The 16,353-nt window shown below is 49.8% G+C and overlaps 1 protein-coding gene across 1 annotated transcript in view; it reads right to left on the reverse strand.

Moving 5' to 3' along the window:
• Positions 1–16,353, reverse strand: part of NFATC2 (nuclear factor of activated T-cells, cytoplasmic, calcineurin-dependent 2) — a 144,060-nt gene that overhangs the window by 73,796 nt on the left and 53,911 nt on the right. The window contains 2 exon segments of the mRNA XM_010835127.1: positions 3,563–3,735; positions 4,598–4,800. Coding sequence (XP_010833429.1) covers positions 3,563–3,735; positions 4,598–4,800 — 376 coding nt within the window.

The raw sequence follows: 16,353 nt of genomic DNA on the forward strand, positions 1-16,353 counted from the left end.
GAGGGGAAGGAGAACTGTCCCACGTGAAGGGGCCCGACGCGGGAAGGCTGCCCACAGCTGCGACCGTGTGGAGGCTTACTGCTGGGCAAGGCAGGGCGTTCCCTTCTGACCTCTTCCACGTTCTCCTGCGAGTGGGAGGAGGGTTATCTGCCTGGCGAGGGTGGGGGTGGCCTCCAGAGCTTGGGAGACCCAAGAAGGTTCAAAACAGTCTCTCTGCTGCGAAGAGGGGAGGAAACCCAAAAGACCTCCTTGGCAGCACTGAAGAGCAGGTGGAAACGAGGCTAGGGAACAACAGGGCGTCTGTCTGGGCACAGGTGAGACGTGGCCTCAGCCGCGCTGGCCAGAAAAGAGACGGAAGGACCTGCCTTTCCAGCAAGTAACTCCGCTTTCTAAAGAGTGGCCTCCAGGGTCTTGTTCGAGACTTTTCCACTAGATTCTGAGAAATCACCCTTGATCCCTGAGCCATCCCATAGTAAAGATTCCTCCAAAGTCAGTAAGTTAACCCTGCAAATCAGCAGCAGCCCACTAACTGTTTTCCTTACCAGCTCACCTTCCCCGAAGAGTGTGCATGAAGTCAATTAGTGAAGAAATATTTATAGTACATACACCGTGTCGATACAGGGCTTCGCAGGTGCTGCCAGTGGTGAGGAACTCGCCTGCCAATGCGGGAGACGTGAGCCATGTGGGCTGGGTCCCTGGATCAGGAAGATCCCCTGGAGGAGGGCATGGCAACCCACCCCAGTAATCTTGCCTGGACAATCCCATGGACAGAGGAGCCTGGTGGGCTACAGTCCACGGGGTCAGAACGAGTCAGACACGACTGAAGAGAACTGGCGTGGACGCACGGTGCTGATCCATGTCATGGGCTGTTTTGTCAACAAATTTTGTATGCACCCCTAAGAACCAAATGAACGGGGAGCCAATTAGCCCATAGATGTTGGCGAAACTGCCAGGTGCCAATCCAGAAGAACAGAGCAGAGGAGGAGACAGAAGCGGCAGAGGATTCTGTCTCCCTCTGTGAGAGGGAAAGCAGTCCACCAGTAGCTCTGCTTGGTCTTACCAGAAGGGCGGGTGTTACAGAACCCAAAGCAGGCATTTCAGAGAACTAGAAAGCTGGAGACCGAGTAAAAACGAGTGCATCACCTTACCAACAAAGTCTCGGTTTCTTTATCTGTCAAAGCACAGTAGGTGAATCACTCAAATGCATTTTTATGAGAAAAAAAAATGCTCTGTTCAAAGTTCAAACTACTTTTTAACACCCTGGGGAGGTGCATGCAGTCAGTGACGATCCTTAAAAATCTCAGGCTGACAGGAGATAAAGGGACTGGAAGGACCCAAAGATGGAGAGGGACGGGGCTCCTGTCAATGGTCCCTCCGGCTCCCCACCTTGCTGCAAAACCACAGCCCCATCCTGAAGACTGAGTCATCTGCCAGAAAGGGGAGACCTTATCTTCTCAAAATCCCCCAATCACCGAGGAAGAGCCTGAGTTTCCTTCCCCAAACATCTTGAGATGTTCAAAACCAAGAGCAAGGCGGGGCAGCCACCGTGACCAGCACTTGGGGGCCCAGGGCGGGCTCTGCTGGGGAGAAGAGGGGAATTCCAGGGCTTCTGAGATGATGTTTTTCAAACACTTGTTTTTCCTTTTTGTCTGCCTTTGGGTCTCTCTTCTCTAACATCTGAGCACAGACTCACCACCAGATCCAGCCTGACTCCCACCCTGACTTACCAGCCTGGGGAAAGACCACAGGCCTCCTTCCTCCTCTTCCGAGGACCGATCGAGACCAAGTCCCAGCTCCTCTCTCAAAGCGGGTCCACCCAGTCCCCTTGCTGGCTGAAGGCCAGTCTTCCTCAACGCATTCTGCGTAAAATATTCATACTTTCCCTTTGCTCATGGGTGTTTGATTAAGACTACTTCTGATGAGTCTAAGCCATGTGCAGTCCTCAGCTGACCCGCAGAGTGTTTTGTATTTGTTGCTGCTTTTAAAAAATCAGGGATGAATTGGGAGCGTAGAATTGGCATAAATACAGTACTGTGTGTAACAAAGATGGCTCGTGGGAAGATGCCGTGTAACACAGGGAGATCAGCCCTGTGCTCCGTGATGACCTAGAGGTGTGGGAGGAAGCAGGGGGCGGGGGGAGGTTCAAAAGGAGGGGACATATGTACACCTACAGCTGATTCCCTTTGTTGTTCATCAGAAATGAACACACTGTAAAACAATTATACTCCAGTAATAAAATAAAAATCATGAGATTATAGGTTTATCTTTTTTAAAAAAAAATCAGAAGATTTGGCCACACTGAGTCGACACTCCCACATGAAAACGCCGGCTGGGTTTGAGTAACAGCAGCCGACTGAGGTGACCGATGTGCCATCCTGGACCCCAGTCTCCACCACACCTACTGTTGACCCCACAACCCACCACACTCATGTCCATCACCTCCCTGGTCTCTGTAGGGAGCTGATTTTGTGACACCTAATTATGGTAAAATGTCCAGTAAAAAAGGGGGAGAAAACCCTGAAACGTAACTGAATATGGAACACTATTCTAACATAAAAAACAAATTCTCAGAAGAACAAGACTTCAAAAGTTATATAAACAGCTTTTGTTTCTGTAACAATGTTTACATCTTTCCCTCTTTATGCTTTTTAAAATGACTTCTAAATGCTCAGAAGCTGAGCTGACAGTGAGTTTTGTCAAGTCTAACTATAAAATCCAACAGCAAACTTGCCCAAAGTACCTAAGAATGAGCTCAGAACAGTTTCATTTTTTGAAGCCTGGGGGAGCTGGGCCAGGTCTCTGCTCAGAGCCTTGTCAAACGGCAGATCTTGGCCCCTGTCCCCACAGAGGATTCTGAAAGTCTCCTGCATCTTTGTCTGGGTATCTTTATCTCTACCAGACCACGGGCTCATGAAGGACAGAGAAAACATCACATTCATCTGCAGGCCCTCAGTACAGCGCAAGACAGTGAGCAGATTCTCAGGAAATACCCGGATGGACTGAGGGTGATGGGGATGCCTGGCTCCTGTATACCAAAGCTCCTGCTCAAAGCCCACTCTGCTGGGACAAGTCACCCAGCCCCTCATCTCCATCCTTCTTCTCTAAAAGGGCACGAGGACAGGAAGAGTGCACACTGAACGCTCAGCCTAGTGGCCGGCAGAGTCACCATTCTGTAAGCGAGAGCCACCGTGATGATGCTATTATTCTACTGAAAGAAGAGAAGAGGACCAGCAAGAGGACCCTCAGTACAGCCAACTCACTCCAACTGCATCTGCCCTTTTTGAGACCAGCCCAACATGTTACACACTTCAAATCTCCTCAACCAAGCTGTGGGCCACTTCTCAGCCATATTATTTTTCACATGAAACCCTCCACAAGTAAAGCATAGAGAAACCCTGAAATGTGCTCGGCCTCTGGCCCCTTTGGTCAACTTGGGCCGCCGTTCATCCCCGTGGGCCCTGCACAGTCTTGCAGGGCACCTTGCCCAGGCGCCAAGGCCCGGGGCGGAAGGTCGTGTCCACTGCACTTGCCACAGACCCGCCCTGCCCAGAACCCAACTTACAGCACTCGATGGGGTTGGACGCCGTCTGCAAGGAGACGATCCTTCCGCTGGCCTCGGGGATGTGCACTCGGAACACCAGCCTCACGCGCGTGTTCTTCCGCCCGATGTCCGTCTCGCCTTTCCGCAGCTCAATGTCCGCGTTCCTCAGCTTCAGGATCCCGGCGCAGTCGATGCTGCCGGAGAGGAGAGAACCCACTGACCACCGACCATCTCAGGGAGCTGGAGGTCACCCACAGTGGGCGACCGCAATATACGGGTAAGTTGTTCAGCCAGGAATTAAGACCACAGTGGGGGGTCTTAACACAAAGCAATTAGGGAAACTCCCCAGGGGAAGTTACTTCTCTAGGGAGATTCTGCATGCCAGCTGTTCTCCTCTCAAAAGTATCTGAAAAAACTCAAACACGCAACTGGGGGAAATTGGTTATGGACTATGCGATAGTAAGAACAGTGTATCGCCAGCAAACACCTTGAATCTGACGCATGCACCTTGCTGTAAAAAAGGCATAACGTTTGCAACTAACTCTCAGCTGGCTCCGGAAAAAACGGAGGGATGGGGAGAGAGAGTCATAAAGCAAACGTGGAAAAGGTTAACAGTTGGGAGTTCTTCGTAGGCTGCTTGCAGTTCTCAAGTTTGAGATTAGTCTCGAATAAAGTTGTTTACACTCCAACACATGGGTGCAATGTTTCCCACATTTTAGCAACATGCACATTAGCCCCGTGAGGTTAGACCTACCTGCATTATTACTTAATGATTTTTAAGTCAAATAAATACTTTTCATAAAAATAAGTTTAGCCTCATTCCGAACAACACCATCTAAAGGTGGGTAAGCAGCCTTCCTCTCAACACACCTGAAAAATATCAGGGTCTAGAGCTTTTCAGGTGCAAACTTTTAAAACAGCAATTTCTGTGGGTCCATCACAGACTGGGGACCCCATCAAGCTGCTCCCATCGATTCCACAGAGTCAAGCCCACACCTCGGCCGCGCAGCCCACCCCCTCCCTGTGAGGACCTGGCGCCCTCGCCCCCGGCCTTACGTTGCCCTCATGTTGTTTTTCGGCTCCAGCGGAATCTCCAAGACTTTGGTGTTGCCCACGATCTTCTCGTAGCTGGTGGTGGTGACGGTTTTCCCTGTAATTCGATGTACCTGGTAGAACGCATGGGGCTTAAGGATCCGCTCGTCGGCCGTCCCAATGAAGATCTGGAGCCCCAGGGGCTTGTTTTCCATGTAGCCGTGGAGCTGACGGTGAGAAAACAAAACCAACTGTTACAGCACCATTAACACACGGGGGTAAAGAATCCGCCTGCCAGTGCAGGAGAGGCGGGTTCCATCCCTGGGCTGGGACGACCCCCCAGAGAAGGGAATGCCAAGCCACTCTAGTACTCTTGCCTGGACAATCCCCTGGACAGAGGAACCTGGTGGGCTACAGTCCACGAGGTCCAAAGAGTCAGACACGACTGAGCGACTGAACAACAGCAATGGTGGCTGGAGTCCCAACAGACAGAAAAGACCAGAGACACACCGGAGTGGCAGAGAGGACACAGGACTGCTGCTGAGTCTAGAGTGATGGAGAACTGGACACCACCCGAACGCCAGTCAGAGGGGAATGCTTGGATCAATTACAGGGATCCTCTCTAAAAATGAATATTAAGCAGCTTGAGAAAGAATCTGATAGATCAGAGCTGCATTTATGGAGAAACAGCCAGAAACTATGCTTCACTGGTGACTGGGGTCACGGAGATGGTAGTGAGAACAGAAAATAATTGGAAAAGATAAACCAGAGCTCTTGACAGTGGTTGCCTGGAAAGATCAGAAGAAGGAACTTTCAACTTTTATATGACTATATTTCAATTAACAAGTCAAATTTCATAATTTTAAAAAAGAGCAAGGCAAAAGTACTGTCATCGAGGTTAAAAGAGAATTAAAGACTGGAAGAAAATATGTGTAACGTATAATAGGCAAAGGATTAATATGTAAAGTATGCCTACAGAGGGGACTTCTCTGGTGAGAAGGTCACCAGAGGTGAACCACCCCCCTTTTCTCCCAGTAATAAGAACACTGAGCATCTATGGTAGGTGTTAGGGATAAAACAAGGAATAGAGACCTGGTCCCTGCATTTTGGAACTTAGAATCTAGTGAGGAGTGGGGGACGGGAGAAGAAAGAAGAAAGCCTAAAACAAGTAAATAAATGAAATCATTAAACACTGTATTAACTCTTAGATGGCAACAAATATTCCCCCTAGATTAATTCAGCTCAGGGACAGCAGTGGTTCCACAGAGGAATGTAGAAGATTAAACTGCAAACTTTTTAAGTTTTAAGAAGTGGGTACTGGACACTTGCAAAACACCATTAGCTCACATAGAAGTTAAGTTTTACAAACACGCCAAAAGGCACAATCATAGCCATCCGTGAGTTTCCATAGCCACCTTGGGACGCTAGAGAACACCCCTCCAGGAAAGCTTAGCACCAAACAAACAAACAAAAAACAGTTCTAAGTTCCAAAACACAGGGACCAGGTTTATGTTCCTTGTTTTATCCCTAACACCTACCACAGATGCTCAGTGTTCTTATTCCTGGGGGAAAGAAAGGGGGTGGGGTAGTTCACCTCTGGTGACCTTCTCACCAGAGGTCCAGCAGGTGAGTCTGCAATGCAGGGGAAACCAGTTCAGTCCCTGGTCCTGGACGATCCTGTGTGCCATGGAGTAACTGAGCCCACGGGCTCTGGAACAAGAGAGGCTGCCACAGTGAAGAGCCCCACAGGGAGGAGCCCCCACGGGGAGGAGCCCCACGCGCCACAGCTCCAGGGCAGCCCCCGCCCACCGTGAGAAGCAGTGGAGACCCAACAGAGCCATAAACAAATAAATGAATATTTTAAACAAAAGAATGACTACAAATGAGTAAGTAAAGGACCAGATTCCTGGCCATCCTATTTAAAATCGAGTCCTACCCCCAGTGGCTCTCCCTAACTTCTTCCCCTTCTTTTCATCCCATAAAACATCCTATCTATTTTCTCAGTTCCTTTTGCTTAGGTCTTTCTCCTACAACTGGACTATCACCTCCTTGCAGGCAGGGATGTCTGTCGATTGAAGTTGCCACGGAATCCCTAGCACCTGGAACAATGCTTGGCACGTGGCAGGCATTCTAAGGCAATTTGCTAAATCAGTCAATAAAAACAACCCAACAGCGAAACAGACAACAGGTTTGAACAGGTGACTCACAGAAAAACGAACGACCATCAGCATAGAAAAGACGTTCAACCTGCCTTGTAAACAGGAAAATACAAATTAAACAACTATGCAGTATCATGTTTCACCCACTAGAGAAGCACCCTCGTAGATATTTGATAATATCAGGTATTCTGGAGGCCGTGAGAACACACTCTCCTGAAGCTGATAAGAACGTAAATAGTTTAACTATTTTTCAAGTAGCAGCTATTAAAATTAAAAATACATATTCCCTATGACCTAATAAATCCACTTCTCAGGATGTACCCTAGATGAAATCTGCATACAAGAGGTAAGCACGAAAATGGTTACTAACATGAACAGAGTAGATGAACCTCGTTTCATCAGTTAGGCTTCTGAGTAATATAACACGTCCTGGCTATGAAAGACTGCAACAGTTTAAAAAAACAGTATGGTAGGAATCTATGACCTTGCCCAGGAAGACTGAAGACATACTACTGAAAGAGAAAAGCAACTTGTAAAAAAAAAAATTTTTTTATATGCATAGCAGGATACCACTTATTATTTTTAATGCTGCATGCTTTTGATCCATTCATTTATACTCATGTAAATACAAGAGCAAAAGGTGTGGACAGATGTGCTCCAAAAGGACCATACCATGATCACTTCCAGGGATGGAGGAGAAGATCAAGGTTGAGGTCAAGGTCAAAGAGGACTTTAACTTGATCCACAAAGTTACAGGCAGAAGAGCTGCCTGGAAACCTGTGAAATTTAACACTGGTTTTTGAAAATTATACATCAGAAAAGAGAAAAGGATGCTGAGTTAAGAGTTAGAAGCAAGGTTCCTATCTGGCCACTCCGCAGCTGAGAGGCGCGGGGAAAATCCCGTACTCTTTCTGCGACTTTGCCCCGTTCTCTGCAACTGGGAGGAAGCGGGGTTGTGACAAGTGACAGCTCACTCACAACTCCACAGAGCTGTACAAGGGCTCAGTGGGCTGTCCAGTCAACCATAAACCCAGGGCTCCAGGGCAATAGGTGATCACACGTGGTCTAGAATTCTGCTCTTCAAGACAGCAGATCACATAAAAAGTGAACTGAGAAGTCAGTTTCTCACACGAGCCACACATGACAAGCACCCAGGAGCCACAAGTGCAGCTACCATGATGGACGGCAAGATAACAGGACGTTTTCATCCTCGAGAAGGTTCTACCGGACGATGCCAGTCCAGAAAGATAGCATCTCTCGTGCCCCTCTAAGCTCTAGACCAAGAGGCAAGCTCAGGGTGGAGCAGGGCCAGATGGCAACCTTCTTCATGAGCTGACAAGCTGACACCCACAACATTTACATACGTGTCCGATATACACCCGAGAAGCACCCTTGGGCAAAGCTGGAAATGCCGTCAGTCTTATCTTTCCACCCCCACCCACGCAAATTGCAGAACAAGGTACTGATGCAGACAAAAATCACAGAAGGGCAGTGTCCAGAAGAGATTCTGCTGTTGTTGATCATTTGGACCCAAGATAAACATCTCTCCTCACCTGCTGTTCTGGATTTCTCAGGAGGTGGTAATTACAGAACCAGTCAGAATCAAGGAGGAAAGTAGTTGGCATAGATAGTGACCCTAATGGTCTGAGGCTCCGTCTGCCTCCCCATGACCTAAGAGCAGAAATCACAGGCTGCGTGCATTCAGGGTAAATAGCCAGAGAACAGCGGGAGACGGAATCTGTCACAGCCCCACGGCTGAGTCGAGCCACCTCTGGTTCCCCTCCTCCCCAGCGGCATGTTAATCAGGTCACCACCGCCTCCCCCTGCCCAGTGACTGCTGCTGCTCTCTCGATGACCTCCTGCCGGTGTGTAACAGAACCGCCCACTGAGCCCTAAAAAGATGCAAATCGGACCCAGACATCCACCGCCCCCTCCAGCTTACAACCCTCTAAAGACTTCCTGTGACCGGAGAATAAAATTCAAACTTGATGCCATGGTCTGTCTGTAAGGCTGCCAACAGCCCAGCCTCTGTCTTCCTATCTGCCCCCCATTACGCTCCTGCCGACACCAGCCAAGCTCGTGTTCCCTGCGCACACCAAGCTCTCTCCAACCTCAGGGCCTTTGCATGGCCATCTTCTCTGCTCACATACTCTTCTTCCACTGGTACTTTTAGCTCTCAGATCTTCAGGTCTCTCCCAAACCACCACTGTTTACATATGCCCAGTGCTGGAGCCAGCTCTTTCAGACTAGCAAGAGTCAGTTGGTTAAACTTCCAGGAATTTTGAAGAGCCACCAGACATCATTTTGATAGCCTGAAACCAACCATGGTGAGGACATCCACAGAGATCAGCAAATGCTAAAAGCCGGGTCTCTTTTTTCCAGAAAAGGGGATCTTAAAGATTCACTAACACACCCTGGAATAGTCCCTTCGTTACCACCTGACGTTGTCTTGCTAGTTGTGAATTTGCTCAGCATCTCTCTTTCCCACTTGAACAGGAAGTCCTTGGTAGAAGGAAGTGTGCTTGTTTTGCTCAGCGTGATCACTAAGAGTCAATGGCCACCATCAACAACAGTGCGGTGACTAAGCATACGCTGCCCGCAAGGCCAAGGACCAGACTCCACGTTTCACACGTGTGGCAACAATTCTAGGCAGGATGGGCCCATTCTATACATGAGGGCACTGAGACTGGCGAGGTTCTGGCAGTGCACCTCAGTGGGCACTGTTAGTGTAGGGCAGGGCAGGGTGCTCTGGACCTCCAGGCTCTAAGTCCATTTCCACAGGGTGCTGTCTGTGTCCTTGCCATCTGGTGGGTTCACAGCTGCTTTATCATCTACGGCTATGGGTCAGAAAGAGCAGACTGGGTTCTCAAAGGAGACACAAGCCAGTGCTAAATGATAAGATCCAGAATGTTCTTCCTGCTGAACAAGAAGCGGGGGAGGCAGGCAGAGGGAGGGAAGCAGAGAAACGGGCAACAGCAACCAAAACAAATAACGCTGCTTCTTCAGAGAGGAACCTGCTGCTTTCAGCAGGAACTCTCCAGGTCTCGGAGCAACCCCTGGTTAAGCTGGACTAGCTGACGCCACGTGCGCAGACGGAGCCCACCTCACCCGTGTGAGCTCCCCCTCCCAGAGAGGGTGGGAGCAGGGATTTCATGTTTGGTCAGATACACACAGCTCTCCATCCAGGCCCTGCTTCTTACGAGCAGCTGTGTGACCTCAGAGCGGCGACCCCACCTCGCTGAGCCTCCATTTGCTCCTGTGAAACAGGGACATCACCTCCCACTTCCCAGGGCTCTTTGAAGGCTAAATAAGATGACCTCTGTAGGGCCCCGAAGCCCAGCACACAGGAGGTGCCCACGAAACAAGACTTCTTGTCATCAGAGGATGATGCAACCCAAAACACGGAGGCGATACGACAGAACTGAATGGAGGAGCGAAGAAAGAATGTGAAAGACTCAACACGCGAAAAGCAACCCGAAACGCTCGCGCGTGGTGAAACCCAGGCACTCACCCCCTCGTCTCTGTGGGCAGCTGAAAAGCCCCTGACGTGGAGCGCTGGGAGGACCACACCACCTAACCTCGAAAGACAGCGTCCCCTCCCCTCTCCACCCTCCCCCTCCCCAGAAGGTGGCAGAAGGTGCCCAGAGCATGTGCATTCCGGGGGAGCCTTGCCAATTCTCTGGAGGTTTGATAAGAACATATAGCAATTTACTTGCTTCTTCAAAAACTGAGTGATTGGGTCTTGCAAATAGAGCTTGATGTCTTGGGAAGGCACGACCCACCCCTGAGGTCCCAAACACCCTGTGGTCCCCCATTAGAGGAAGACCAGGGTCTTGAGGCCTCTTTTCAGGCTTCTCCAAAGATAAGGTCATCTCAGGGGCACTAGTCAAGCAGGGTGGCCTCCCAGCCATAGCAGACACCCGCCTGCCAGACGCAGCAACCCAGAAGCTCGAAGTCAGCGACCTTCCAAAGCAGAAGAGGCTCCACTTGCTGCAGCCGAGGTGAGAGCGAGTGTGTCCCACGTCTTGTAATTTCCCAGGCAGTCGACAAGATTCCAGGAAGAAGGGGGTGCTTCTGACCACGAGGGTCTGCTCCACAGGCAGGCGGGTGTCAGAGCTGATTGCACCCGCACAGCAGCATCCAGAGGGAAAGACAGGGCCGTCTCTTTTGGGGTGAGAGGGCTGAGGCTTAGTGGGATTAAGCCACTTGCTCATGACCTACAGCTCCAAAGCCATCGGTGGAACCGCAGGGACGCGGCCAGACCCACCTCCTCTCTGTCAGCTGCCTCCAGATGCTCCCAGATCTCAGACTGTGTCTATTAAGACAGGCGGGTCCATCCCACCTTCTCAAAGGAACAAGGAATACAAGGAATGGTGTCTGCATCTCAGAGACCCCCACTTTCCCAGAGAAAGCTCATAAGACCCACCCTCACCCCCAGATTCAAGCTCTGCCCACTCTTAGGGGCAACTTAACTCTCCTGATGCCCAGATCAAAGGGCATTGGTACACGATGATACTTGCATTGTCTTGTTATGAAAGTAATAAGGGCTCATCATAAACTGTAGAAAAAAATGGACAACATAAAAATATATGAATTATAGAAGACGCTTGAGAGTCGCTTGGACAGCAAGGAGATCAAACCAGTCCATCCTAAAGGAAATCAGTCCTGAATGTTCATTGGGAGGTCTGATGCTGAAGCTGAAGCTCCAATATTTTGGCCACCTGATGCAAAGAACTGACTCATTGGAAAAGACCTTGATGCTGGGAAAGATTGAAGGTGGGAAGAGAAGGGGATGACAGAGGATGAGATGGTTGGATGGCATCACCGACTTGACGGACATGAGTTTGAGCAAACTCCAAGAGATAGTGAAGGACAGGGGAACCTGGCGTGCTGCAGTCAATGGGGTCACAAAGAGTTGTCCATGACTTAGTAATAGAACAACACAGAGAAAATACTCATGCAAAATAAATACGCATTTTGGTATATGTCTTTCCACACTCGTCTTCTAGGTGCTTCTAGGGAAGCACAGCTGGGATTCTATTTTAGATATGGTGTGACCATTGCCCTTTGTCGCTAAATGCTGTTTAATGGGACAATCGCAAATGACTGTATAGAATCTCCCGGGGCTTAGATTGGCACAAGACTAGTGAGGTGCCCAGGCACACGATTTAAGGAGGCATTGGCTCTCAGGGCTGTGCAAATGCAAACTGGGTACCTGAGAGTGAGTGCTACCTTAAATTTTGAACTTCCCTGCACCCCTCGTGTTCATCGTATGTTTGGACCACAGCTTTAAGCCTCCTGCAGTTGGGCATTTAGGTTGCTCAAGCATTCCCTCTTATATAATGTTGCAATGAGAACCCAGAAATGACAGTTCCCTGAAAACCATTCGTCTATCAACTCTGTTCAGAGTTTTTAAATACTCTCAGATGCATGAGGCTGCCATCAAATCTAAAATGTGGGATTGATTTTCAAAATGGCAACTGGCCAAGGAAACTGTTTTGAATTTTACTAAAATCAAATTTTAACAATGTTAAGTAGCATTTTTTTTTTTGTCGAATTTGGAATATTAGGAAACTGGTATCATCCTCAAAGATTACATTGTGAAAGAAGGAAAAAGCCCATGGGGATATTTCACTGTAATTCCCAACTGCCACACAGCACGTGGGGCGAAGGTCTGTTACAAACGCACATGGATCCCAAATTCTGCCTTTATTTTTAGATGTAAAAAATTGCAGAACACAGCTGCTACCCCAGCCGCACTCCTGTCACACTCACTCACACACACACCCCACCCCCCAAGAAAACTAGTCCATGAGCTACCCCAACTGCACTCCCATCACTCACACACACACGCACACACACGCACACACACACACTCCCCAGGAAAACTAGTCCATGAACTACCCCAACTGCACTCCCATCACACACACACACGCACACACACACACCAAGAAAACTAGTCCATGAGTGTACTGGTCTCAGTGGTCCCAACAAGCATTACATAGCCACCTAATGAGCACATATTAAAAACATCATTAAAATTCCTAACTCATCCCTCCTCCGTAATCCTCCCTGTGCCTCACCTCCACAGTGGCTCCCTCTCAAAGTCCTATCAGTGTGATTTCCTGAAGGGCACTCAAATCCATCACCATTTCCCCATCCCTCACTTCCATCCAAAACACCACCACTTCCCTCCTAAGGAGCTTCCCTGCATTCTACCTGGTCCTCACACATCATCTTCTGTTCTGACGCCAGAATGACTTTTCTAAACTCCCAGCCCCCGCTGGCTGCACCACCACCACCTCGTGCGATCCGGCCCCCACCCAACATCACGCCCCCAGCCCTCGTGCGATCCGGCCCCCCAGCCAACATCACGCCCCCAGCCCTCACCACGGGCTCCTGCGTCTGACCTTTCAGAAGCAGCCTCTCTCCGAGTTAACTCCGGGTCATACTGCGGCTCAAATATTATTTCCCAAGAGTCTTCCCTTGCTCCCTGGATGAGGTGGGGTTCCCAGTAACAGTTTTCTTTGCTGTGCTTCCCATAGTTGCAGGATACAATTAGGTGCCCAATTAATTGTTGCCTGTCCGGTCCCTTTCCATCCTCCTGAAGTTCCGTGAACAACTAACTGCCCTTTTACTGAAGAAGAAATGGAGGCTCAGAGATGCCCAACCGAGCAAGCTGCAGTGCAGAGATTTGAACCCACGTCTACGGCAGGAAGGATATTTCCTTCATCTGCTCCATGTCCGACTGACACAAAAGACGGAACAAGGGCGTCACCCAGGTAAGAGTTGACCTGGTGGAAATGCAGGAACCCAAGAGCAGAGCCCGCAGAAACAGGGTGTGCCCAAACCTGTGGCAGAGCATTTTGCAGTTATCTGCCAAAATTACAAATTACTACACTCCCTTGGCTGCAGTAATTCTGCTCCTAGTGAGTGGGTTATCCCATGGATGTGCAACAAAAAACTAATGACAAGGTTATTAAATACAGCGCTCTTTAAACCAGCAAAATACTGGAAGCAACCTAAAGGTCCATCAGAACAGCACCAGTTACATCAGGAGCAGTGCATCATGGTCTATAACGCTGTTATTAAAAAAAAAAAGAATGAGTATGCCGGGGGCCAGCACCACAGTGAATATGAATGGCAGCCCCTCGAGTTGTGCAGTGCACAAGCTGGGCAACCATATGGGGCACCCTCAGGAAGCTGTTTATATACTGATATAGAATAATCTCCAAAATAAAACATCACTGTGAGAACGAATGTATCTGTTGTGTCTCTAGGATGGAGAAGGGACATGTGTTTATGTGTATGTGTGGTGTGTAAGTGTATATCCAAAATAAAAGTAGAAAAGAAATCAGGCCTTACTTTACAATGTCTACTGGGCTTCAGTCGGACCCCGTGGTTTTAGCTCCCCTGAACCCAATATGTGGGTTACAGTTCAACACAAAAGAAGGTGTAACATAAGAAGAGAAAAGCCAAAAATCCATTCAGACAAAGTGAGCCCCTCAGCTTTTCCCTTTGTAAACCCGGACATTTCTTTTAAAAGCCACAAAGAAGGAAACAAAAGCGATAAAGGCATAAAAGCATGTGCCCTGGCGCATCCCATCCTGTAAGACACTGAGGACTCAGCACCCACCCACAGAAACCCAGGAGCAGGAGTCCAAGGCGGAGGCCGCCAGCAAAGGAAGGGGCAGGCAGAGGTGCCAGCAGGGCCCCCTCGAGCCTAGGGGAGGGGCCCACACCAGCAGAGAAGCGCCCACACACACCTCCAGGGCAGCGGCAAGTCTCGGTGGCTCAACGTTGGAAACCCAGTGACTCGCAAGTCCAGTTACCACCAACTTTTGCCCTGACCATTGCGGTAGACTCTTCTTCACTGGGCCCATCTCCTGTCTGGACTGCTACCTTAACCTCCCTCCTGGTCTCTCTGCTTCCATCTTGCCCGTCTCTTCCCCTTTTCACATGATCTCCTGCACAAAGCAGCTAGAATGTACTTTAAAACTGTACGTGATGGACTTCCCTGGTGGTCCAGTGGTTAAGACTACACCTTGAAAAGCGGGGGACAAGGGTTCGATCCCCGATCTGGGAACTAAGATCCCACAAGCTGCTTAGCAACGAAGCCCGCACTCTGCTACTGCCGAGCCCGTGAGCCGGAACTAGAGTCCGTGCGCCAGGACGAAAGATCTCGCGGGACACAACGAAGGCCCGACGTGGCCAAGTAAATAAATATTTGGGGAAAAACAACAACCATTGTACATTCTATCCTGTCGCTTCTCTGCTCAACACCCCCCCCCCCCCAACCCCGCCAAGGGCAAACATCTAGTTCAGATCACAAAGCCAATGTCTTTAACGTGGCTCAGAAGACCCTCCACCTCCGGCCCACCCTCCCGGATCCTTCTGCTGCAGCCACAGGGGTCTTGCTGCCCTCCAACAAGCCGTGCAGCACGATCACACTCCGGCCTCCGGGTCTGGGCATGTAGTGCTCCCTCTGCCTGGGGCGCTCATCCCCCATGCCCACAGGGCTCATCCCCATGCTCTCTCAAGCCTCTCCCCAGCTGACCTCCCATCAGAGAGGCTCTGCCTGACTGCTCGTCCCAACAAGGCAGCCCACGCCCATCTCACAGTACACCCACCCACCCGTGGCTTTGTGTTGCAACAGAGATTCATCATCGCCAGACGCTCCGAGATGTATTTATGTGATTTTTTTCCCCTCCCCTACTAGGGCATCAGCAACTTCCCTATGTTGCTCACCGAGGCCTCTGGAGTGCTTAGAACAGCACGCAGGTGCTGGACACGCACACGACCCCGGGAGGGGAGCCCCTTGGGAAGAGTTTGAGCGGCTGTCATCCTTCCAGACCTGCCCTCCTCCTCCACGACACAGGGCGGTTCCGCTGCCCACGCGGGCACCACAATTATCTTCCTGGCCCGCAGAGACCATTGTGTCCTGCTCAGTGTGGGCAGGACTCGGCTGGTTGGACAACTGGCACCTGGACTCCCCCTGCTCCAAAAAGAGGTGGCAGCATCTCCAGGGTGTGACGGGGCCGAGCCCTCTGTCTGCTTTCTCAGCCAAGCGGGGGATGCCCCCGGCCAGGGCGGTCTTCAGCCTGGCAGGAGACCTCTGGGGCCAGAGGCGTCTCTGCCAGAGCCACATTCTGTTTTATTTTACTTTATTTCAACCGAGGCATCATTGCTGTACCATGTTACATAAGTCTGAGGTGTACAGTGTAGTGATTCACAAATTTTAAAGGTTATATTCCATTTATAGTTATAAAATATTGGCTCTGTTCCCCGTGCTGTACAATCTATCCGTGTAGCTTATTTATTTTGTACGTAGTAGTTTGTGCCTCTTAATCCCCCGATCCCTATCTGCCCCCCCAACCCCTTCCACAGGGCCACGTTTTGAAAAATCGCACACCAAGCCCTAAAAAGAGAATGAGACGTTTTGCACGGGCTCGAAAACAAAACCAGTCAGTCTCTCTCGGTATTCTAAATTAAGAATCAAGTCATTCTATATTTCTCGCATCACTGGAAATTAAAAACAGACACATCTACCGCACAGCAAGCACGCCGACTAAAGAGAGCGGCTAGATGGCCTGGCACACGCTAAATTTGTTTCCAATTACC

This window comes from Bison bison, unplaced genomic scaffold, assembly GCF_000754665.1.
Source record: "Bison bison bison isolate TAMUID 2011002044 unplaced genomic scaffold, Bison_UMD1.0 scf7180017864038, whole genome shotgun sequence".
NCBI classification, from domain to species: Eukaryota; Metazoa; Chordata; class Mammalia; order Artiodactyla; family Bovidae; genus Bison; species Bison bison.